The sequence below is a fragment of the Perognathus longimembris genome, chromosome 10 (genome assembly GCF_023159225.1).
Source record: "Perognathus longimembris pacificus isolate PPM17 chromosome 10, ASM2315922v1, whole genome shotgun sequence".
Lineage (NCBI taxonomy): Eukaryota > Metazoa > Chordata > Mammalia > Rodentia > Heteromyidae > Perognathus > Perognathus longimembris.
This window is the reverse complement of record NC_063170.1, coordinates 33,466,264-33,489,930: the sequence shown is the minus strand read 5'-3', so window position 1 is coordinate 33,489,930 and position 23,667 is coordinate 33,466,264. Positions and strand designations below refer to the sequence as shown.

At 43.7% G+C, this 23,667-nt stretch overlaps 1 protein-coding gene and 1 pseudogene across 2 annotated transcripts in view; both read right to left on the bottom strand.

Moving 5' to 3' along the window:
* Appl1 (adaptor protein, phosphotyrosine interacting with PH domain and leucine zipper 1) overlaps positions 1 to 6,836 on the bottom strand; it is a 57,987-nt gene extending 51,151 nt beyond the window's left edge. For both annotated transcript variants that reach the window (XM_048355794.1, XM_048355793.1), the window contains exon 1: positions 6,662 to 6,836. In XM_048355794.1, coding sequence (XP_048211751.1) covers positions 6,662 to 6,715 — 54 coding nt within the window. In that variant the 5' untranslated portion in view covers positions 6,716 to 6,836. The remainder of the gene's footprint in view (positions 1 to 6,661) is intronic.
* A 10,302-nt stretch (positions 6,837 to 17,138) lies between these two features.
* Positions 17,139 to 18,819, bottom strand: LOC125358563 (annotated as a pseudogene).
* Positions 18,820 to 23,667: the final 4,848 nt, after the last annotated feature.

The window sequence follows — 23,667 nt, the reverse complement described above, 5'->3', positions numbered from 1 at the left end:
GAAAAGAACTCCAAAAATAAGGAAACAAAGGACCTCTTCTTAATTTCTCTTACAGTATTTAGAGGACCCTATATTTTTTACCTCACATATGGCGTATACATGTGAACATCTGAGGGAAGCTGGGAGGAGAGCACAGAATGAGTGGAAAGCAGATAAAAACATACAGTAGAGGGGCCCAATAGCTGCAACAAACATTGACAAAAGCAGCAGACAGGGGGAGGGAAGAAAGGAGAGAAAAAGAGGTAACAGATTATACTAAGCAAAAGGAAAGAAATGTACGCATCACCCAACCTGGAAGACATTGTTTTCTTGTTAATGTTCATAGAGTTCCTAAACACTGTAAACTAGTATGATGATGTCCATCATTGGGAAGGTTAAAAAAAAATGATGAAAGCAGGGAGGGTGGGTTGGAGGAGAAATAAAGAGGAAGGGGGTAACAAGTATGACAAGAGATGTATTTACTACCTTACGTATGTAACTGTAACCTTTCTGTACATCATCTTGACAATAATAAATAAATATAAGCAAAATATCAAAAACTAGGGGCTGGGAATATGGCCTAGTGGTAAAGTGTTCACATGAAGCCCTGGGTTTGATTCCTCAGCACCACATATATAGAAAAAGCCAGAAGTGGCGCTGTGGCTCAAGTGGTAGAGGGCTAGCCTTGAGCAAAAAGAAGCCAGGAACAGTGCTTGGGCCCTGAGTTCAAGCCCCAGGACTGGCAAAAAACAAAACAAAATATCAAAAACTAGTACTTCCAAAAGAAGAATTTGGGTTCTTTTTTATATATTTCTATACAGTTTACTTATAGTTACTTACTTACAGTTACAGTTTCTATACAGTTTACTTCCTTTTTTTCCCACAATGAAAATATAAAATTGATCTTTAAGGCAGAAAAAAATTTGTGGTAAGGATGTCAACAGAAATTATCCAAGATAACAAAACTCAGATAATCAAAAGCAAGGTGTGCTCACCATTTTATATTCCAAAGGCAGGATAAGAATTAAAGTATCGGAGCTGGGAATATGGCCTAGTGGTAAAGTGCTCACCTCGTATACATGAAGCCCTGGGTTCGATTCCTCAGCACCACATATATGGAAAAAGCCAGAAATGGCACTGTGGCACAAGTGGTAGAGTGCTAGCCTTGAGCAAAATAGAAGCCAAGGGCAGTGCTCAAGTCCTGAGTTCAAGCCCCAGGACTGGCAAAAAATAAAACAAGAATTAAAGTATCAATAAGCAATGAGATAACTGAAGCTTAAAATCTAAAGAATGACCTTTTTATATTTTCCCCCTAGCTTCCTGTGCTCAGTAGAGGGAAACTATGTCAAAGTACTATACTATAAAGAGGAGAAACCTGGCACAAGATAATTATGCCATTAATGAAGTCTACATTCTCAATCCACTATTTAAGTATCTGAGATTTGGAATTGATAATAAAAACAACAAACAAAAAAATGCTTTGGGGGGTTTTTTTGGAGGTGGGGTGGAATGCTATGTTGTTAGGGTGCTGGGGCTTGGTTTCCACCTCCTGAAATCCAGCTCAAACAATGCTATCTCAGCAAGTACCTAAGACTACAGGCATGTACAACACCTGGTTGAATTGTATATAATTTCTTTTCCACTGTAGTACTTCACTTCCATTTCTCTCTCTCTCTCTCTCTCTCTCTCTCTCTCTCTCTCTCTCTCTCTCTCTGCGGTTCCAGGACTTGAGCTTGCACACACCAGCACACCAGGCAAATGTTCTACCACTAAGTACACCCACAGTCTAGTAGGACACCAGTGAGGACACTAAAAGCAAATGAATATCAAATTCAATACTGCATAATTACTGTTTATTAATAGCAAAAAAAAGGTAGAAGTGGTATGTTATTGCATCTATGATAATAGCCTTTGCCAGATATACCATTTTTCTATACTACTAAAACAAAATAATCCTGGCAATTAAGCTATGACTTAAGGTTTTCTTATGTCTCCATACTTGATTTTATGGACAGACCTTCCAGTAGAATTTTATTATATATGACTCTCCCATAAATATATTAAGTAGCATAAATATACTCCTAAAACTTCTTCACATTAAAGAGTTCAACTCATGAATCATTTTCCAATTCAGTCATCAATATCAGTCTTTTCTTATACATTATTATTCTCTATCCCATGGGAAGATGACAGTCCTTTTTCAAACTGTTTTAGACTCTACTCATTTCTTTCCAAGGTTTGGACATCTTCTCATCAAGTTTTGAGGGTAATGTCTGCTTTCATAGTGGGAAAAGAAGATTTTCAAGCAAATGACACTTCGTAGAGAATTGGTTTGTTGGCTGTATGGAAAGGTTTCACTTGGCCACTTCCCAGTAGAAGAAGCAACCAAGTGTATACACTGCAGACAGTGTTGGACATTTGCAGACAATGTCAAGCACATCACAACCGCCACTTGGTTCATAGTACTTGTTACAATAGTAACTCAAGCTGCCCATGCTTGTAGTTCTAGCTATTTGGACGATGAGGCAGAAGGATCTCTTGAACTTATGAATTTATGGACAGCATGAGCAACATAGCAAAATCCTGTCTCAAAAACAAAAGAAAACATTATTGCTATAAAGGTCATAATTGTTCTTGGTAACTAACAAATTTCATTTAGATTCTGATTTTTCAAAACAATATATAAGGCTGGGAATGTGGCTTAGTGGTGGAAGCTCAGCACCACATAAACAGAAAAAGCCAGAAGTTGCACAGTGACTCAAATGACAGAGTGTTAGTCTTAAGCAACAAGAACCCAGGGGCTGGGAATATGGCTTAGCAGTAGAGTGCTTGGCTTGCATACATGAAGCCCTGGGTTGAGTCCTCTGCACCACATAAACAGAAAAGGCCGGAAGTGGAGCTGTGGCTCAAGTGGTAGAGTGCTAGCCTTGAGCAAAAAGCAGCCAGGGACAGTGCTCAGGCCTGAGTCCACACCCCAGGACTGGCAAACAACAACAACAACAAAACACCAATATATAAGCCCCACAACCAAATAAAAGAAAAAACACAATATATAAACACAAGGCATCTACTGAAAGCTGAAGACTTTGTTTCACTAGATAAGAAGGGTATGGCTGAGCAAGGTAACTCATTCTAAAGATGCTTCTGTTCAATTAGCACAATTTGGACACTGCAAATTTCTCTCATTTAAATGCCTTGTTAATGTAAATCAAACTTTAAAAGGGAACTAAGGCTGGGTGCTGAAGCTCATGCCTGTAATCCAAGGTACTCAGGAGGCTGAGATCTGAGGATCACAGTTCAAAGCCAGCCCAGGCAGTTAAAGTCTAGAAGGAGTCTTATCTCCAATTAACCACCAGAAAACGGGAAGTGATGCTCCAAGTGGTAGAGTACTAGCCATCAGTGAAAGAGCTCAGGAACAGCACCCACCCAAGCCCTGAGTTAAAGCCCCATGACCAACAAGAAAATAAATAAAATAAAAGGGAACTAAGGGTGTAGTGTAGTGATTGTGTGCTTGGTATATATCTCTAGATTCAATCTTCAGAACCATCTCCTTCCAAAAAAAAAAACTATAAAAGGCTAAATACTACTCAGGATAGTTTCTGTAATGCCTAAACTCTGGCCAGCCATTTTGTTTTTGCAGTCTTCTATATAGCCCTGACTGTCCTCCCGTTCATGATCCTCCTGCATCAGTCTCCTGCTCTCTTCTATACTCTGAAAATTATTGCAGTAGTAGGGATCAAACCCAGGATTTAGTGCATGCTAGGCACTCTAGCACTACATACAACATCCCTGGCCCAAAAGAACACTGATGAGAATCAAATGAGCTAACGGAGGAAAATAAGTATTTTAGGAGCTTTAAAATGTTTTCACAGTAGACTCTGATCTCCAATTATCCAGTAAAAAGCTGAAAGAGATGTGGTTCAAATGGTAGACCACCAGCCTTCAACAAAAAAAAAGCCAAGCAAGATTGAGGTGCCCTGAGTTCAAGCCCTAGTATATGTGCACGCACACACACACAACACAAGTTTTCAGTGTTCTTTGCTCCTTTACGTGGACTACATAACTGAGAACAAAAATGTATGCCCAAATATTTATGTCAGCCATATTTCTAAAAGATGAACTTGCAAACACTGACCACTATGGTAGCCATGTGAAATGTCACCACCTGTAGTTCCCAACTAGCCAGGACACGGAGCTCTCTCCAACTAGCAAGAGCAGCCTACCAAGACTTCCCCTCCAAAATAAAACAAAACAAAAAGGATAAGAAAAACAAGTCTGTTGAGTCAACTAAGGAAACATGCAAGTCAGACACAAGTGATGCACACCTGTAATCCTAACTACTCAAGATCCTGAGAGCTGTGGATCTTAGTTCAAAAGCCAGCCTGGGAAGAAAAGTCCAGGAGACTCTTCTTTGCAATTAATCAGTAATAAGTTGGAAATGGAGATGTGGCTCAGATGTTAGGAGTGTCAGCCTTGGAAGTGGGGGTATGGAAAGCTCAGTGAGTGTGAGGCCCTGAATTCAAGTCCCAGTAGCAGCACACACACACACACACACACACACAAAACCAAAAAAAGGCTGGGTTCTTGTGGCTCATGCCTCTAACCTAGCTATTCAAGAGACTGAGCTCTGAGGATAATAGTTCAAAGCCAGCCCTAGCAAGAAAGTCTTAGTTCCAATTAACCACCAAAAAAGCTGATAGTGGAACAGTGGCCTTGAACAAAAGCTCAGGCTGCAAGCCCAGCATGAAGAAAAAGAGAGAAAGAAAAAGGAAGGAAAAGGAAAAGAAATTTTTCAGCCATCAAAATTTTTGTGAGGATTTAAGAACATACAGATACTTAAACTATGTTAAAAGATTAAAAAGTTATGTACAAATATTCTCAACTATATTAAAACATGCATAAAACACTAGAAGAAAGCCAACTATTAATATAGTCTTGTATTTGTGTGTAGTCCTATTTTGTACCTTCCATACTTTCTAAAACAAGCAAGTTATTTTTATAATCAGGGTTAAAATCTTAAACATTCTCTATCTATATTACCTGAAGCTTACAGAAGTTGAGTGACTTGACTTAAAAGCAAAAGGTATTATGTATGACAGTAAAGACCTCAAAAACCCTTTTCTCCTCAATCCCAGATCCAAGTCTTTCCATCCTGCCTGCAAGTTCTCCCTAAGAATTACCTCCAACTATCTTCCATTTCTAAATCTCAGTTGTCCCCACTATTTTCTCAAGTACTACATCATTCAAATTTGACTAGAACCTGGGAGAATATCAATGTGCTAATTAATTTTAAAGTACTGTAAAATGAGTAGAAATGTGAGCAATGCTTGTTAAACTTTAATCTTCAACTTGTAAACTAGTTGTATGAAAAGTTCAAGATTATCTGAGTCAAAAGTCACTGTGCAAGCCATTCCCAGCTCTTTACACACGAAACAAGAGAAGGTAAACAAATCAACTTGTTAAGTTTGTTGCTGTTGTTTAAGTTTTAGTACAGATTTTAGTATAACAGGTTAAGTGAGAGAAAGAAACATTTCTTGCTTCCCACGCGGGAAAGGGAGTTAAATACACTAAATCAATACAACCCACTAAAACTACCGCAAGTTCTCTGTAACAAATTATAGGTTACAACTATATATTGAGGAAGTCACTAAGAAAAAATGGATTTGGCTATGAGACAACCCAAACTGTGTACTCCTCTTTGTTGAACGTTTGCCGATAAGAGTACATTACCAGAAAGCAACTGGCCTGTGTAGATAACTTTCAGACTGAAAAAGAACAAATCGGTTCTACAATCAGAGCCCGATTTCAACTTGGCAATTAAAACTGGCACAGAACACACGGCCAAAAGCCATTTAGGAAAGAAGGATGTAGCCGTCTCCTCCTACCTTTTTTCAGGGCCATACTAAACTAAAAATGAAATGCATGCAGTTGTATTTCTAATTAAACCGTAACTGAGAAAATGTCCGGTCTACGTGGTATGGAAGCAACAGGGCTAGGGACGAAGTTTCTCTGTTCATGGCAGAACCAGCATCATCTTTAATAGAGCCGATTCCATTCTCCGGTGCCAATGGTTGCAATTCCCAGTTCGGCGTCCGGCCCCCGCGCCCCACGCCCCACGCCCCCGGAGCGCGGACTCTTATTTTGGTGAGTCCGCTAGGGCCGGGTCCGCAGCGCCCGCCGCAGCCCGGGGCCGCGCAGCGCCGTCCATCACGCGCCGCCCCGCTCCCGTGACAGCCACCGCGGCGGGCCGCGGGCACGGGCGCGGACGCCCGGCGGCCCACAGTTCTCCCCGTAAGCCCCGCGGCACCTCCCGAAGCAGCCAGCCATTTCCTCCCACCGGCGCGCGGAGCAGCGACCCCTTTCCACGCCTCCAGCCCCCGCATTTTCTCGGAAGGTCGCAGGGCGGGCGCACGTCACTGCACACCGCCGCAACCAAAAAACCCGCAAACTTCAGTCCGATTAGGAGACCCGGCCCGTCGAGGGCGCCGGGCCCCACGGCGACGGCGGCGGCCCGGCCCCGCGCACAGACCTGGGTCCCGTCACCCAGGCGCGCGCGAGCTTCGGGCCCGGCCTCCTCTGGGCGCGGCCGCGGCTGACTCGGGCACCTGGGCGACCGCGGCGGCTGCGACTAAGACGGCAACCAGGCCTACGGCCCGCATCCCCGCCGCCGCCCGCAGGTCACCTGCGGGCTGTCCTCCAGTGTCTCTTCGATGGGCAGCTTGTCGATCCCCGGCATGGTGGCGACGAGAAGGCAGCAGTGGGAGACGCGGCAGCCGCCCACAGACCAGAGAGCCGGCCCGCCCGCAGCAGCTAGCCCCGGCCCACCCGCGCACAGGCGCTCCCTCCGCCCGCGTCAGGCCGCCAGCCGTGGAGAGGCCGCGAGGGAAATCCCGCCCTCCACGCGTCAGGCCCCGCCTCCAGGCCTCTCATTGGTTGGAAGCGACGTCCATCGCGGTGCGGGCTGACTGGGAGGTTCCGAGGCGCGGGGTTCTACGGCGAGGGCGGTAAACTTGGCGAAGGTGGGGCGGTCCTCGAGCGCTGTCTGGGCGCGCGCATGTGGGAGTAAGTCCGGGGGGACCGGCTTGGTCAGGCTAGAGAATGACCGGAGGGCCATCCCCGCGGTTCGAGTCAGCTCTATCTGCTCTGTACCTCATTTCCTTAGCGACCTTGGATCCGAGGGGGAAAAGAGGGGAAGCCTGCGGCGGCGTCTCGTTTTCTTAAATCACAACCTTTCCCATCCTCGCCCGAAGCTCTGCCCTGTCTCCTTAGCAGAGCGGTGCCGGTCAACTCAGGAGTCTAGAATCTGCAGCTTTCTGGTACAATCTGTGGACAGGAAGTCCAAAACCAGCTTTCTGGGCACTCAGGTATCCGTGTGACTTAAAAGCCCAAGACTTTGGGGACAATCCCCTAACTTTGCCCAATCTGCCCAGAGGTACTGGGATTTCTTTGCCCATTTCTTTTACATCACAAAGGAAAACTTCTTGGTTGTTTTTTTTAATCTAGATACACTTGTCAATTTTGTGAGTAACTGAGTTTTGGTTTTGGTTTTGGTTTTCTTGTTGGTTTTTGGCCTTTTTTTTGTGCTGCTACTGGAGCTTCAACTACCATCTTTATTTCTCTGTAGAGTTGTTGGAAGCTCCAATTAAGAGAAGAAAACGAAGTAACTACTACTTTCCAAAAATCTAGCCATTACTCTCACAAACCCATTTCATTTTCATTCAAAAAGTAGATGCTGAGTGAAGATTCTGACCTGCCTGGTTGAACGCATATATTGGATCAAATTCAAAAACTGTGGGCATATCTAAATATGGTCATAGAAATGACATTACATTTTTTCTGTTCCTGGGGCTTGAACTCAGGGCCTAAGCACTGTCCCTGGCTTCTTTTTGCTCAAGACTAGTACTCTACCACTTGAGCCACAGCTTTTTCTATATATGTGGTGCTGAGAATTTGAACCCAGGGCTTAATGTATATGAGGCAAGCACTCTACCACTAGACCATATTCCCAGCCCTGAAGTTAGATATATTAAGCTGAAATACTAGATTTTCTTGTGATCTCTTGAATGAAAGTTAAGATCATGTTTTTAAATTTTTATGGGTGCTGGGTGCCAGTAATTCACACCTATAATCCTAGCTACTCAGGAGGCTGAAATCTCATCCTGGACAGCAAAGTTAATCTCCAGTTTAGCACACATACACACACACACACACACACACACAAACCACAAAAGCTGTGGCTCCAATGGTAGAGCACCAGCTTTGAGCAAATAAAGCTAAGGGACAGTGCCCAGACCCAGAGTTTAACCCACAGTAGTAGCACAAAAGAAAAGTAAACCTGTTGCTAATAAGTCATGCCCTGTGATCCTAGCTACTGCTCATAAGCTGAGATCTGAAGGACTGACAGTTCAAGATCAGTGAGGGCAGAAAAGTTCTAGCGATCTTACTTAAAACTAACCAGCAAAATGTCAGGCACTAGTGGCTCTTGCCTATCATCCTAGCTACTCAGATATGTTCAAAGCCAGCCCCAGCAGAAAAGTCTGTGAGACTCTCATTTCCAATTAACCACCAGAAAGCTAGTGGTGGAGCTGCAGCTCAAGTGGTAGAACGCTAGCCTTGAGCCAAAGAAGCTCTGGGACAGTGCCTAACTCCTAAGTTCACGCCCCAGGACTGGCATAAAAAAATAATAGGCAGTGGCGCACACCGGTAATCAACAAGGAGGATGAAGCAGGAGGATCACAAGTTCAAGACCAGCCTGGGCTACACATTTAAAATTTTTAAATAATAATAATAAGATAATAACCAGCAATAAATAGGACTGGAGGCATGGCTCAAGTAATAACAAATAAATACAAAGTTAGAAGTGGTGCTGTAAGGGCTGGGATGTAGCTCAGTGGCAAAGTGCTTGCCTAGCAAGTGCAATGTCCTGGGTTCGATCCCCAGTACCAAAAAAAAAAAAAAAGAAAAGAAAAGACAGAAGTGGTGCTGTGGCTCCAAGTGGCAGAGTACAAAAGCTTGAGCACAAAAGCTCAGGGACAGTGCCCAGGCCCTGAGTTCAAGACCATGACTAACAACAAAAAACCTGAAGAAGAAAAAAAAAATACAAAGCTTTGAATTCAAACCCCAGAAAGAGGTGGAGAACAGTGCATGGAAGTATAAGAAAAAAGAATAGTTATGAAACATACCAAAGGAGAGCTACCAGTGAAGATTTCTATTTAATATCTGAATTTATCTGGGATATGGTGTTATCATCAAGTTAAATAATTTCCTTCTGTGACTATAAACTGTTCAAAGTATTTTCAAGAAGCTATTGCCTTATCAGAGAGGGGCAAGGAATTTTGCTAAGATCAGCTGGTTAAAAAACAAAAAGCTTGGGGCTAGGAATGTGGCTTAGCAGTAGAATGCTTGTCTATCATGCATGAAGCCCTGGGTTGGATTCCTCAGCACCACATAAACAGAAAAAGCCTGAAGTGGCGCTGTGGCTCAAGTGATAGAGTGCTAGCCTTGAGCAAAAGGAAGCCAGGGAGAGTGCTCAGGTCCTGAGTTCAAGCCCTAGACTGGCAAAAAAAAACAAAAACAAAAACTTAACGTGGTGCTGGTTGCTCTTGTGTGTAATAGTAGCTACTCAGGAGGCCAAGATCTGAGGTCTCAGTTTGAAGCCAGCCCAGATAGGAAAGTCTGTGACTCTCCGATAAACTCCTCAGAAAAAGCCAGAAGTGGCGCTGTGGCTTTCACAGTAGAGTACATATCCTTGAACAAAAGAAGCTCAAGGACAGCACCCAAGCCCTGAGTTCAAGCCCGAAGACCTGGCCAAAAAAAAAAAAAAAGAGCTTGAGTGCTCAGTGCTGGGGGCTCACATCTGTAATCCTAGCTACTCTGACTGCTGAGATCTGAGGATTGCATTTCCAACTCTGCCCTGGCAGAAAAGTCTGTAAGATTCTCATCTCCAGTTAACTACCAGAAAGCAAGAAGTGGAGCTGTGGCACAAGTGGCAGAGAGCCAGTCTTGAGCTAGGTCCTGAGTTCAAGCCCCAATACCGGCACAGAAAAAATCAAATAAGTAAAATCAAGTTAATGTTCAGTTTGGTGAAAAGGTAGTTCATTTGAATTATAAAACTAGTTAACGTGTTAGGTCACTGCATACCCAGCTCATCCAAAAGCATTATGTTAACTATTTAAAAATATCTAAGATCTGTAGAATTTGCTGTCTTCTTTTGAAAAGTTTAATTAAGCTAGTTTTGTACAGTTGACCACACTCAGTTTGTTTGAAGCCTATTTCCTTTTACACAGGAAATGGAGCTTGCTCAGAGAATGCCTCGGGTTACTGGAGACTGGTGTGTGGGTAGTGTAGTAAAAATTCTGTGCAGCTGGGTAATTTTATAGAAGGCAAGTCAGGATTAGGCAACATCCACCAAAGAATTATTTGAGTTGTCTCACACTTATAACCCACTGAGACATTTTGCATATGTAATTTACCACAAAATGATGTACAATCTCATAAATAGATTTAATTACTAATCTTCTAAAGTTATAATTGGTCTTTGTATAATTGGAGTTTTACATGATACTCCTTGAAGGCCTAGTCTGTGGTCTGAAATAGGAAAGAATCCAGCAGCCCACATGACCCTATTGCCTTATTTTTAAAAATAATCCTCCTAGGTCAAGGGTTTCTAGACTTGAACACATGTAAAGATCATCTGGAGGGATTATTAGAAGATAGATTCCTATGCCCTGCTAGAAAATTTTGTTGTAGTAGGTTGGTCTGGGAATCTTTCCAGAATCTGAATCTGAACCAGAGTATCCGCAAACCCACATTTTAGAAAAACACTGTCCAATATAAGACACAGAATAACTATTTTTCTTTCACAAATAACCTTGTATTTTAAAAACTTCTAAAAAAAAAAAGTCTGGACTAAGGATGTAGCCAGTCAGTGGTAGAACATTTGCCTACCAGTGCCCAACTAAATTACTTTCTTTTTAATATCCAGCTGAGATGAACCAAATTCAGGAAATGGGTGAATGCATTGGAAATTAGAGAGCACAAATTTCACCTTGTGTTTTAAAACATTAAAACTAGTGATAGGGTCTGAAAAACTGTGGGTAAGTGGAAGGTAGCCTAAAGAGTTATGAAGGAGCTGGGTACCAGCAGCTTGTTCCTGTAATCCTAGCCACTCAGGCAGCTGAGATGTAAAACTTTCTACTCAAATCCAGCCTGGAAAGTCCATAAGACTCTTAAGTCCAATTAACCACGAAAAAGCCAGAAGTAGAGCTATGATTCAAGCCGTAGAGCTCCAACTGTGAGCACAAAGCTAAGGGACAACAGTTAGGCCCTGAGTTCAAGTAAAGGCAGCAAAGAAAACAAAAAGAAGGAAAAAAAGAAAACATTTTAAAGAGTGAAGGAGGGAAGTAAAGGCTAAGTGGTCCTTCCTTGTGCCACTGTAAGACAGATTCCCTAGCTTCTACTTTCTTCACTGTAAAAAGAATAAGACCTATTTCTAGGACAATTGTATATACTTTTATTTCTTTATGGTACCCTGGATTCCTTTTTCAGAAGAAGACATTCATAAATTTCTTTGGCCAGGCCAAGGACTTTGACACAAGCAGCATAGTTTCTAGTTCCTGCTTAAGGTCACGTGCCATGGAGCCAGCCTGTCTGGTTTTCAGCTCTGGCTTCACCGTTCCTTAGCTCTGTGACTTTAATCAGGTTACTTAATTTCTCTGTCTCGGACTGGGTATATGGCCTAGTGGCAAGAGTGCCTGCCTCATATACATGAGGCCCTGGGTTCGATTCCCCAGCACCACATATACAGAAAATGGCCAGAAGTGGCACTGTGGCTCAAGTGGCAGAGTGCTAGCCTTGAGCAAAAGGAGACCAGGGACAGTGCTCAGGCCCTGAGTCCAAGGCCCAGGACTGGCCAAAAAATAAAAAATAAAAAAATAATTTCTCTGTCTCTACCATCATCTGAGAAATAATATTTAAGGTAGAGAACCTATATTATGAGGTCTTTAAAATGAGTAATAATCTTTAGAGTAGTACCTGGTACAATAATCATTCAGGAAAGGCCAACTAACTCTTATTCTCATTATTTAGATTTAATATTAAAAGATTTTCATCTTTTGGGCTAAGTCTTGTAGAGAATTATAGTACAAGCTCAACTTCATGAAAAATCTCAGGACCTTATCAGAAATATAAAGGCAAAAGTTCTAGAGTATTGTTCAAGTGGTAGAGCACTTGGCCTGGTTTGCATAACTGTGAGCTCAAATCCCAATATAAATATAACAAATAGATAAACATATACATATATGTGTGTATATGCATGTATATACATATAACTATTATATATACAGGTGTTTTGTTATATTTATATATATATATCTGCTACTTTTACAGCAATTTCCATTTTCTTCTTTTTTCCTTTATCACACTTAAACCAATATTTTATTTTCTTTTTCTGGCAGTACTGGAGTTTGAACTCATAGTCTTACGTTTGCTGGGCAGATACTTATGATCGTGTCCTTAGTGCCCCAGGCTCTATGTTTTTGTTATTTTTTTAAAAATAGGATCTCTCTTTTGGCCTGGGCCACCTTTGACTGCAGTCTTCCTATTTATACTTCCCATAGAGCAGAAGTGACAAGCCTGCACCAAATTGCCCAGCTTTTTATTGGTTGAGAAGGGAGTCTCATGAACTTTTCTGCACAGGCTGACTTTCAACTTCTAGCCTCCCAATATTACCATTTAGACAATATTGCCATTATACTTGCTAATGTTTTATCAGTGATTGAAGGACTTTTGTAGCCAAAACCAAAATTTAAAAGTGAGTAAGTAAAGACTGGTGTTTGCTTATACCTGTAATCCCAGCTATTCAGGAGGATGAGATCTGATGATCATCATTCAAGGCCAGCCTGGGCAGGAAAGCCTGCAAACTCTCTTTTTTTATTTTTGTTGCCAGTCCTGGGTCTTGAACTCAGGGCCTGAGCACTGTCTTTGGCTTCTTTTTGCTAAAGGCTAGCACTCAGCGACTTGAGCCACAGCGCCACTTCTGGCTTTGTCTATATATGTGGTGCTGAGGAATCAAAACCAGGGCTTCATGTATACGAGACGAGCACTTTACCATGAGGCCATATTCCCAGCCCCCCTACAAAACTCTTATCTCCAATTAACTCCCCCCCCCAAAAAATATATATATGTATATATATGAGAGCCAAAAGTGGAGCTATGGCTCAAGTGGTAGAGCACTAACCTTGAGCAAAAAAGCTCAAGAACAGCACCTAGGCCTAGAGTTCCACCCAACACTGACACACACACACACACACACACACACACACACACACACACACACACACACACAAAATCAATATATAAGCTACTCTAGTCTGTTTTCGTTCTTTTTTTTTTTTTTTTTTTTTTGGCCAGTTCTGGGCCTTGAATTCAGGGGCTGAGCACTGTCCGTGTCTTCCTTTTGCTCAAGGCTAGTATTCTACACTTGAGCCAAAGCACCATTTCCAGCTTTTTCTGTATATGTGGTGCTGAGCAATTTAACAGAGGGCTTCAGGCATGCTAGCCAAGCACTCTACCACTAGGCCACATTCCCAGCCCCTCCATTTTCTTTTGTTACAGCTCAGTGCCACCAGCTGAGTAATTTGCAATGAATTGTAAGGTTTATTTGGCTCATGGATGTTAAAGTTAGAAAGTTCAAACTTGGGCAGCCACACATGGTGAAGCCCTTTTTTTCTGCTAGCGACTCTCCACAGAATCTCAGTGCAATCCAGAGTTCATAGTGAGACAGAACATTGTAATGTGGGTCACTCTTGCTTTTCTTTAAAGCTATTGCCCCATTGAATTAGGTCTTTGCCCCTCATATAATGTAACAAAAGTCCTACCTCCAAATACCACAGTTGGATCAAGTTTATATTCTCTCACTATCTCATAATGGGAATTAAATTTCAACTTGAATTATCATGGGAACATTCAAACTATAGCATATTTTGATATTCTAGAGAAACAGCAAAATGATTGCTATGCTGAGGTGTTTAAGATTAGTTGATTGTTTCAGAGCATGTAGAGGTGAGGTGTAGAGATGCCCCAAGATTAAAAGATACATGATAGTCTCACCATAACAAGAAATTTAGGAATGAGACTGGCACAAATATTCATGCCTTTAATCTTAGCTATTTGGAATCTGAGATCAGGAGAATTCAGTTCAAAGCCAACTTAGGCATGGATTATGAGACCAGCTGGGAATATGGCCTAGTGGTAAAGTGCTCGCCTCATATACATGAAGCCCTGGGTTTGATTCCTCAGCACCACACATATAGAAAAAGCCAGAAGTGGCCATGTGGCTCGAGTGGTAGAGTGCTAGCCTTGAGCAAAAATAAGCCATGGACAGTCTGCATGGACAGTGCTCAGGCCCTAAGTTCAAGCCCCAAGATTGGCAAAAAAAGAAAAGAACAAAAGAAAGATTGTGAGACCACCATCTCAACCAATATCAACCTGGTCTATCCATTGCAGCTGCTTAGGAGGCTGGGATCATCATAAGGATATTGGTTTTAAGTTAGCCTGAGTAAAACAAAGTTTACAAGACTCATTTCATCAGAAAAGATAATGAGGGTGTAAGATATGACAAGAAACGTATTCACTGCTTTATTATGTAACTGTACCCCCTTTGCACAATACCTTGTCAATAAAATTTTAAAAAGAAAGAAAGAAAAGGCTAGTGTGGTAGAATGAACTAGTCATCTCAGCTAAGTGGTAAATGTGAATAGAAAGATTCTAGTCCATGCTATCCTAGGTAGAATCAAGATCATGCCTCAAAAATAACCAAATCTCGGGGCTGGGGATATGGCCTAGTGGCAAGAGTGCCTGCCTCATATACATGAGGCCCTGGGTTCGATTCCCCAGCACCACATATACAGAAAATGGCCAGAAGTGGCACTGTGGCTCAAGTGGCAGAGTGCTAGCCTTGAGCAAAAAGAAGCCAGGGACAGTGCTCAGGCCCTGAGTCCAAGCCCCAGGACTGGCCAAAAAAAAAAAACCAAATCAAAAAGGGCTGGAGACATGGCTCAAGCCGTAATCACTTGCCTTGTGTTTTGAAAGCACAAAGCCCTAAGTTAAGACCCCAGGACCACCAAAAAACCCAAAAACCTGGTAAGGATCAGGCCAGTCAGAGATTTCTCTTTTTTTTTTTTAGAGAATGCATTATGTCCCAATTATATTTACTGAGAACATTTTATAGTTTACAGAAAAAAATAATTGGAAATTAGTAACTGGAACTTGATTCTCAAGCATCTGTCTTGTGACTAAAACTGAGTTAATGAGCATATCCCTCTGCAAACACTAGATGGCACTATGGATTCAATTTTTAGAAATTCAAACTACCTCAATGAATAACTATCTTCAACAAATATTTATTACATAATGAACAAAACATGTAAAATAAAAAAAACCTGGGCTGGGGATATAGCCTAGTGGCAAGAGTGCCTGCCTCGGATACACGAGGCCCTAGGTTCGATTCCCCAGCACCACATATACAGAAAACGGCCAGAAGCGGCGCTGTGGCTCAAGTGGCAGAGTGCTAGCCTTGAGCGGGAAGAAGCCAGGGACAGTGCTCAGGCCCTGAGTCCAAGGCCCAGGACTGGCAAAACAAAACAACAACAACAACAAAAAAAAAAAACCCTACCCTTGTAGAACTGAAGTTTGGAAGGAGTGGTACAGAGATCAATAGTAATAAATAAATAAATAAATAGATAGATAGATAGATAGATAGATAGATAGATAGATAGATAAATAAATGCAAGAGTATTATAAGGCTGGTAGAAGGTGGCAAGTGAAAAGGAAAACAGAAAATGGTTCATGGAACACTCATAATTTTAAATAATCTCTTTAGGACAGGCTCAACTGAACGAATGATATCTAAGCGAACACTTGAAGGAGTCATAGGAGTGAGGCTTGGGAATATCTAAGCAATGAGCATTCCAAGAAAGGGACCAATGAGGCAGAAGGCCAAAGCCCTACAGCAGAAGTGACTTGGCTTGATTCAGGAATTGCACTGAGACTAAAGATGGCAGATATATGGTAAGAAAGGAGGGAGAGGCAGCCAGATCATAGGAAGCTCTGTGCCCTGTTGTGATTACTTTAACATTCTTCCTGATTTTGGCCAGAAGAAAGAAGAGGGAGAGAGAAAGAAGAAGAAGAAGAAAAAAAAAAAAACAGAGAGGAAGGAAGGAGGGAAAGGAGAAAGGTAGGAAGAAAGGAAGGAGAAAAACTAAAATAGGTCATGATTTGAAACAAATGTTGGGGAAGCTGAATGAATTAGTGACCTAAAAAAATCCTAAATTATGGGAAAATTGTTGTCTGTTTTTTTTTTTTTTTTTTTTTTTGCCAGTCCTGGGCCTTGGACTCGGCCTGAGCACTGTCCCTGGCTTCTAGCTGCTTCTTCTTCTTCTTCTTCTTCTTCTTCTTCTTCTTCTTCTTCTTCTTCTTCTTCTTTTTCTTCTTCTTCTTCTTTTGTATACAAACAACTTTTATTTGGGTAACATGTCCCAAAACATGTCAGTTACTAAAACAGATTCTAGAAAATATGGCTCTATGCTCAGACCACCCCCCACCATGCCCCGCGCCATGAAAATAAGCCCCTCACCCCACCCCCATGGGCTCCTCAGGAGTAAAAAAGTTTTGGCAGCTAATATCTAGATGAAGGGCACCATGTCCACTCTTTGTGTATTCCTAAAGTGTGGCAGTGGTAGGTGATTACCCATCACTCCTCACTCAAGCCCAGTCCAGGAAACATTTCTGCCCACCCCAGATTCTAGGACCAAAATCAGAGCAAATAAGAGGTCTCCTCCACTGAGGTGCTGGGTGGAGCCCAGTGCCATATCACTGTGTGCTTTCCTGAAAAGGGAAGGGGGACCGCATTTGGCACTTTAAAAATAGAAGCGTGGGGCTGGGGATATGGCCTAGTGGCAAGAGTGCTTGCCTCCGATACATGAGGCCCTGGGTTCAATTCCCTAGCACCACATATACAGAAAACGGCCAGAAGCGGCGCTGTGGCTCAAGTGGCAGAGTGCTAGCCTTGAGCAAAAAGAAGCCAAAGACAGTGCTCAGGCAATGAGTCCAAGCCCCAGGACTGGCAAAAAATAAAAATAAAAAAAATAGAAGCATGAACAGGACTGGAGAGGCCAGACAAGTTATCAAAACTGGCAGAGATCATTTGGCACTAGGGGAAGGAAGGGGGACACAAGTGTAGGAACTAAAAAAAGTAGAATGAGTCTACTTCAAGTATCAGAGTGCTTTAAAATAGACTCCTTCTGGGTCTGTGTCTTCTCCATTCGGCTATCCTACAGCCGCCTCCCAAATGTCACCTTGTGCCAAAGGTAGTACCTGGCTTGATCCTAGCAATCAGGGTCTGCCCAATCCTAATGTCCCCTGGTTATGTCGCTAGTGAGTTGGCCATCTCTTGTCACTTGGGCTTGGAACCTCTTTTCAAGCTCACTTCCTTCTCATTACTCCATGTCCCAGATACTTCATCCTTACCTCCCAGAGACCTCTCATTTTAGAAAATTCGATTCCCAATTCTTTCTTACTCCACACAATAGGGGGGCAGAGGGAGGGCAGGAGCCTCTCATAGTCAACCTCCCCTGCCCTTCTCTTTTTTTTTTTTTTTTTTTTTTTGGCCAGTCCTGGGCCTGAGCACTGTCCCTGGCTTCTTCCCGCTCAAGGCTAGCACTCTGCCACTTGAGCCACAGCGCCGCTTCTGGCCGTTTTCTGTATATGTGGTGCTGGGGAATCGAACCTAGGGCCTCGTGTATCCAAGGCAGGCACTCTTGCCACTAGGCTATATCCCCAGCCCCCCTGCCCTTCTCTTAAAGCTCCCTATATTTGGACAAAAAGCAAGCCAGTGAGCAGGGCAAAACCTGCCAGGAGTAGAATGACCTTGAGGATCCTCTGGTCAGAAGTAGCCAACTCCTGAGGCAGGTTTTCCAAGAAGGTGATATAGAGGAAGGTGCCAGCTGCCACGCCCTCCAGCACAGACTGGGCCAGCTAGTGCAAAGGCCCAGCTGACTCTGCCAGAGCAGCACCCAGCCCAATGCCAAGAGGTGTCATGCATGAGAAGAGGATCCCACAGCTGGCCACCACCTGTACTCTTAGGTGACTCTGCAGCAGCCTCAGGGACAGGCTGACTGCCAGGATACCCTTGTGGAGTAGCAAAGCCAGACACAGTTCCTTGGCCCGGCCTCGGTCTCGCTGCAGCCCCACAGCCAGCCCCTCAAATACTGAGTGCAAGGCCAGGGAAAAGACCAGGACACAGGCACACAGGGCTGTGGGGGCTGCTGGAGCTCCGCTTGCCTGTGGGACCCCTGGCTCATCATGCCAATGCGGAGGCCCACCATTTACTGTTTCCAAGAGAGCCCTTGTCTCCTCTCGATGTGGTGGCCCTGATTGTTCCTTGTAAGCTAGCGTGATCTGCTCCATCACCAGGACCATGAAGAAGCCTATAGCCATGATGAACTCTTGCAGGGGGAACTGGAGCGTCACATGCAGGGCTGCTAGGGCCTCATCTATGGCAGCCAGGTAGTCAGGCAGCAGGTCCAAGAGAAAAGTGGCCAAAAACACACCTCTAGCGAAGCAGCTTACTAGGCTCAGAGCTTTCTGGCGGGAAACTGAGGCTTCCTGATTAGCACCAGGCCGGCGCAGCACACAGATAGGCACCAGGCTACAGAGGAGGGTGAGTACCAAAAGTAGCACCAGGGCCCCCATCTTCACCTCCAGCCCCACAGGCACTGAGGGCTCGGAGGCTACGGCCTGTGGGCGCCACACCAGGAGCTCTGGCTCTCCCCATCACCCCATGGTGCTGGTAGGAGCTCCAGTGACTCTCAGACCTCTCCAGGGTCTCACTCCATGGTATCCACTCAGTTCTGGCCCCGCACCGGGAATCTTCTGGCTTCTTTTTGCTCAAGGATAGCACTCTGCCACTTGAGCCACAGTGCCACTTCTGGCCGTTTTCTATATATGTATGTGGTGCTGGGGAATCGAACCCAGGGCATATAGGAGGCAAGCACTCTTGCCACTAGGCCATATTCCTAGCCCCCTGTTGTTTGTTTTTGAGACAAGGTCTCAATATGTAGCCCAGGCTGGCCTGGAACACAAGATCCCCCTGCCTCAGCTTCCCAAGTGCTGGGTTACAAGCACGTGCCTGTTACTACCATGCCTGGCAGCAACAATATCTTAAGGAAACCAGACTTAGAGGAAAACTGTGTATCAGTGACTTAGCCAAATGATATTCAATGAAAGAATCAAGAATCTGTTCTTCTGTCTGAAGAACAGAAGACAATGATTTGATCTAAAATAATTTTTCTTCTTTTCTTCCTGAATTATTCAGTGTTGAAGCCATTAGTTTTGGTCCGGTAGAGAAGGATTGAGAAGCCATGGGGCCCAGAACAGGGTGTTGAGGCCAGCCAAGGTCAGGTCTCTAGGCATTTTGGTTGTCAGGCAGCCTGGGGAAGGGTGTGGACCAAAAAAGTGAGGAGAGAAGGGTATCTCAGTGGGAAGGCCATTTTATAGTCCACAGATGACGAGGAGGACTTTTGTGGGAGGTAAGAGTCTAAGGTCAGGATTTTACAGCAAAAGTTCTTAGGATATCCACAAAGGAGGGCAGCCTGTTACAGGGCTGAGGATTGAGATTTGAAGCCAGCCCAGGCAGGAAGATTGATGAGACTCTTATCTCCAATTAACCACCAAAAGATCTGTGGCTCAAGTGGTAGAGTGCCAGCATTGAGTGAAAAAGCTAAAGCACAGCACCCAGGCTCTGAGTTCAAGTCTCAGTACCAACACAATTTTTTTTAATTTTGGCTGGGCACTGGTGGCTCATGCCTATAAACTCAGGAGGCTGACGTGAGGATTATGGTTCAAAGCCAGCCCAAGCAGGAAAGAGACTCTTATCTCCCAATTACCCACCTGAAAACTGGAAATGGAGCTGTGACTCAAAGTGGTAGAATGCTAGCCTTGAGCAAAATAGCTCAGGGATAGTGCCCAGGCCCTGAGTTCAAGCCCCATAACCAACAGTAAGTAAACAAACAAATAAATAAAATTTAAAGACAGATTGAATAAACATATATGTTAGGAATAATGAGTGGGTACTAGGCTTCTCGTCATAGGAAGGAAATACAAACATAATGGAGGAGAAAGTTAGGACAAACCCTACAATGCTGGACAATGCTAGACTGGAATTAGAAGCTTCCAAGTGAGCATCAATACACACATAGGAATAAATATAGATGTAGATGTGCAATGCATTACATATGTTTCCTAGTTCTTCCACTTGGGAGGACCTGAAAATAGAGAAAACCCAACAGCAGCAAACAAACATCCAGTCCAGATCTTATCTTCCAAACACTTAGGAATTATTTCTTGGAGGAATAGCTTGATTCTGGGGCCTGAAGCCAGATTAGAATATGATATACCTGGGACATCTTGCTAGACAGTACAAAGTACTCAAAAATAATGTGACAAAGATTATAGAAGTCAGCTTAAAGGAGTCCCCATACTGACCAAATTTGGAAATATAAACATCCCAAAAAGTAATGATAGTATAATTCATCAAACAAAAGAGAAAGTTCTAAACTCAGTAAGTAAATAGAAGAGAAACAGAATATTTACATAGGTTTAATGTATTTCCTCCACAAAATACTGCATCATGAAAAAAGAAAAGAGTAAAATTATAATCAAGAGCCTGACCAATACCATCAATACTCAAGTAAAACATCCCTAGTAACAAGACAAATCCAAGCCATGTGGTCCCTCACAGGGAGTAGTGAGAACTAACCTGTTCAGCCTAAACTTAATCATGAGTATAAATCAGATGACCTTAAATGAAGGGCATCCTTCAAGTAATTGCAATCCTCAAGAGTGTCAGGTTATGAGCTAGGCATGGGTGGTTCACATCTGTAATCCCAGCCACTCAGGAGGCTGAAATCTGAGAGTCACCATTCAAAACCAGTCCAGGCAGACAAATTTGTGAGACTCTTTTTTTTTTTTTTTTGGCCAGTCCTGGGGCTTGGACTCAGGGCCTGAGCACTGTCCCTGGCTTCTTTTTGCTCAAGGCTAGCACTCTGCCACTTGAGCCACAGCACCACTTCTGGCCATTTTCTGTATATGTGGTGCTGGGGAATCGAACCCAGGGCCTCATGTATATGAGGCAGGCACTCTTGCCACTAGGCCATATCCCCAGCCCTGTGAGACTCTTTTCTCCAGTTAATCAGCCAAAATTCAGAAGTAGGTGTCTGGCTCAAGTAGTAGAGCCTCAGTATCTGCACACACAACACACACACACACTGTTGGAGTTACAAATGTCAAGAAAATACTGAGGGTCTTCCTGGTTACATTTTTTTTTTAATTGAAGACAATACTGTTATGCCCATGTCGCGAGAAGACCACCAAGAAGACCACCGAGAGCCAGACGTTCTGAAATGCAAAAGTAAGGCTTTATTCAGGCGAGCTGCAACTCGGGCCTCGTCCTACACTCCGACACAGTGGAGGTTAGGAGGAAGGCCCCGAGCTGAGATTTCACAGGGCTTATAAAGGCAAAAAAGCAAAGTTACAGCAATCAGGTGTTCAAGCAAGATTAGGATACGGATACAAATCTGATTGGCTCAGGGCTCGAGGCATTCCGGGGCGGTTAGAGTTAAGCATTCCAGGCAGTTAGAGTTAAGCAGAGAGTTTCCTGACCGGTTGGGCCCTAATAAGCTTGTCCTGCTAGCTGGGATAATTGGTGGCCTGGGTTACTCAAAGTTTAAACAGACAACAAAATGAGGGCTGCCTGAAAATGGGGTTTATTTTAACTCTTCACCACTAATAAACCTCCTTATGAACCTTCTTCTCCTGTCTGTGATTATCTCCACATGGTCCTCTGGGTTGGCCAATACCTAAGCTTTCAGTTTCCTTAGTCAAGATGGAGTCAGCTCTACTTCCTACAGCAGTGTATAACTAACTATAATCACAGATAGTCCACTGAACAGGATATATTGAATTTTTTGTTCTTTTAAAATTTTCCTGTTTTTATCACAGCGGTAAACCTAGCTACTTAGAAAGTTGAAATCTGATTGTCACAGTTCAATGCCAACCCAGAAAAATACCCAAGATTCTTATTTCCAATTAGCCAGAAAAAAAATAGAAGTGTAAATATGGCAAGTGGTAGAGCTCTATCTAACCTTGAGCAGAAAAAGGTAAGGGAGCTTGTGAGGCCAAATTTAAGTCCCAATACCAGCATACACACACACACACACACACACACACACACACACACACACACACACACACACACCTTGTTTTTAAAGAGCGTGAGAAATTAGTGATGTCTTTGTTAGTATTTCTCCCACCTCAGGTCCTCAGCCCCTACCATACCTGAACTCCCTGCCCTAGAACTATAATTGGCCACTCTCACTCACCATTCAGACCTACCTACTTCCCCTTTAGCCCCACCTGGATAAGGTGCAGATGCCATATTGCTCCCTCTCCCATGGGAGATATGGCCCCACTAATAAACCTCATTGTAATGGAGTCCCCCCACCAAGGGAGGGGATTCCTGGTTCCTCCAAGAGTCCACTGTAATGGGGTCCCCCCAAGGGAGGGGACCACAATGTAATGAGGTCCAAGGGGGGGAATCCCCCATCACTCTAAGAGCCAACCACTCAGAGACAGTCTCAAGTAAAAAGATGGATTTATTGGGGAATTAAAAAGTATACTGACTGGCCAGGGCCACAGCCCAGACTCAAGAGCTGAGACCACGTGCCCCAGGCCACGCTCCAGGTCAGGTTATAAAGGCAAATACCACATGGTCAAACCTGCCACACACAGGTGGCCAATGATATCACAACACTTACAGAGCATGCCAGCTCACAGGCAGGTGGGCAATGGAGTTACAATGTGCCTTATAGCAACTATTTGAACCAACCTATCATTTTAGTTAGAATTGGCGCACGGATTTGGTGGGGCTCACATGATGCAGGTGAGTACGCCTACTAATGGGAGGGCACAGGTTTAACCTTGAACATTCCACTACTCAGGTGGTCAAGCAGTTTACACAATCTTATCACAGCAAAGGGGAACTTCCCTGGATAGGGCAGGAGAGATCTTAGTGAAGATGGAGTCAGCTTCTGTTCTCTAACTAATCTGAGATGGAGTCAATCTGACACCCCTCAACAGCCAAAGATGGCGCTGGCCAGATCTGACGTCCATATTACAAAACTGTGACCATAAAAAAGAGTGGGCTGACTGGCCAGGGATACAGTGCAGACTCAGGCGGTGACACTATGACCCTGAGCAGTCCTCAAATTGGGATTTATAAAGGTAAAAGCAGAGTGAAGTGCCAGACTTTGAAGTCAGGTCCCACTTTACCAGGTGAACCCCACTTTACCACGCGAACCTCACTTTACCACGTGAACCTGAGATAAGCAGGCCATGTGAGCAGACCCAGGACAAGCCCATTAGGGCCCAGTCGGTCTAGAACTCTAACCGCTGGGAATGCTTAACTCTGACCAACCCTAGAATCAAACCCTGAGCCAATCAGAATTGTACCTGTATCCTAATCTTGTTTGCTTGAACACCTGATTGCTGTAACTTTGTCTTTTGCCTTTATAAGCTCTGTATAATCACAGATGGAGGCTTCCTCCTAACCTCCGCTGTGTCGGTGAGTAGGAC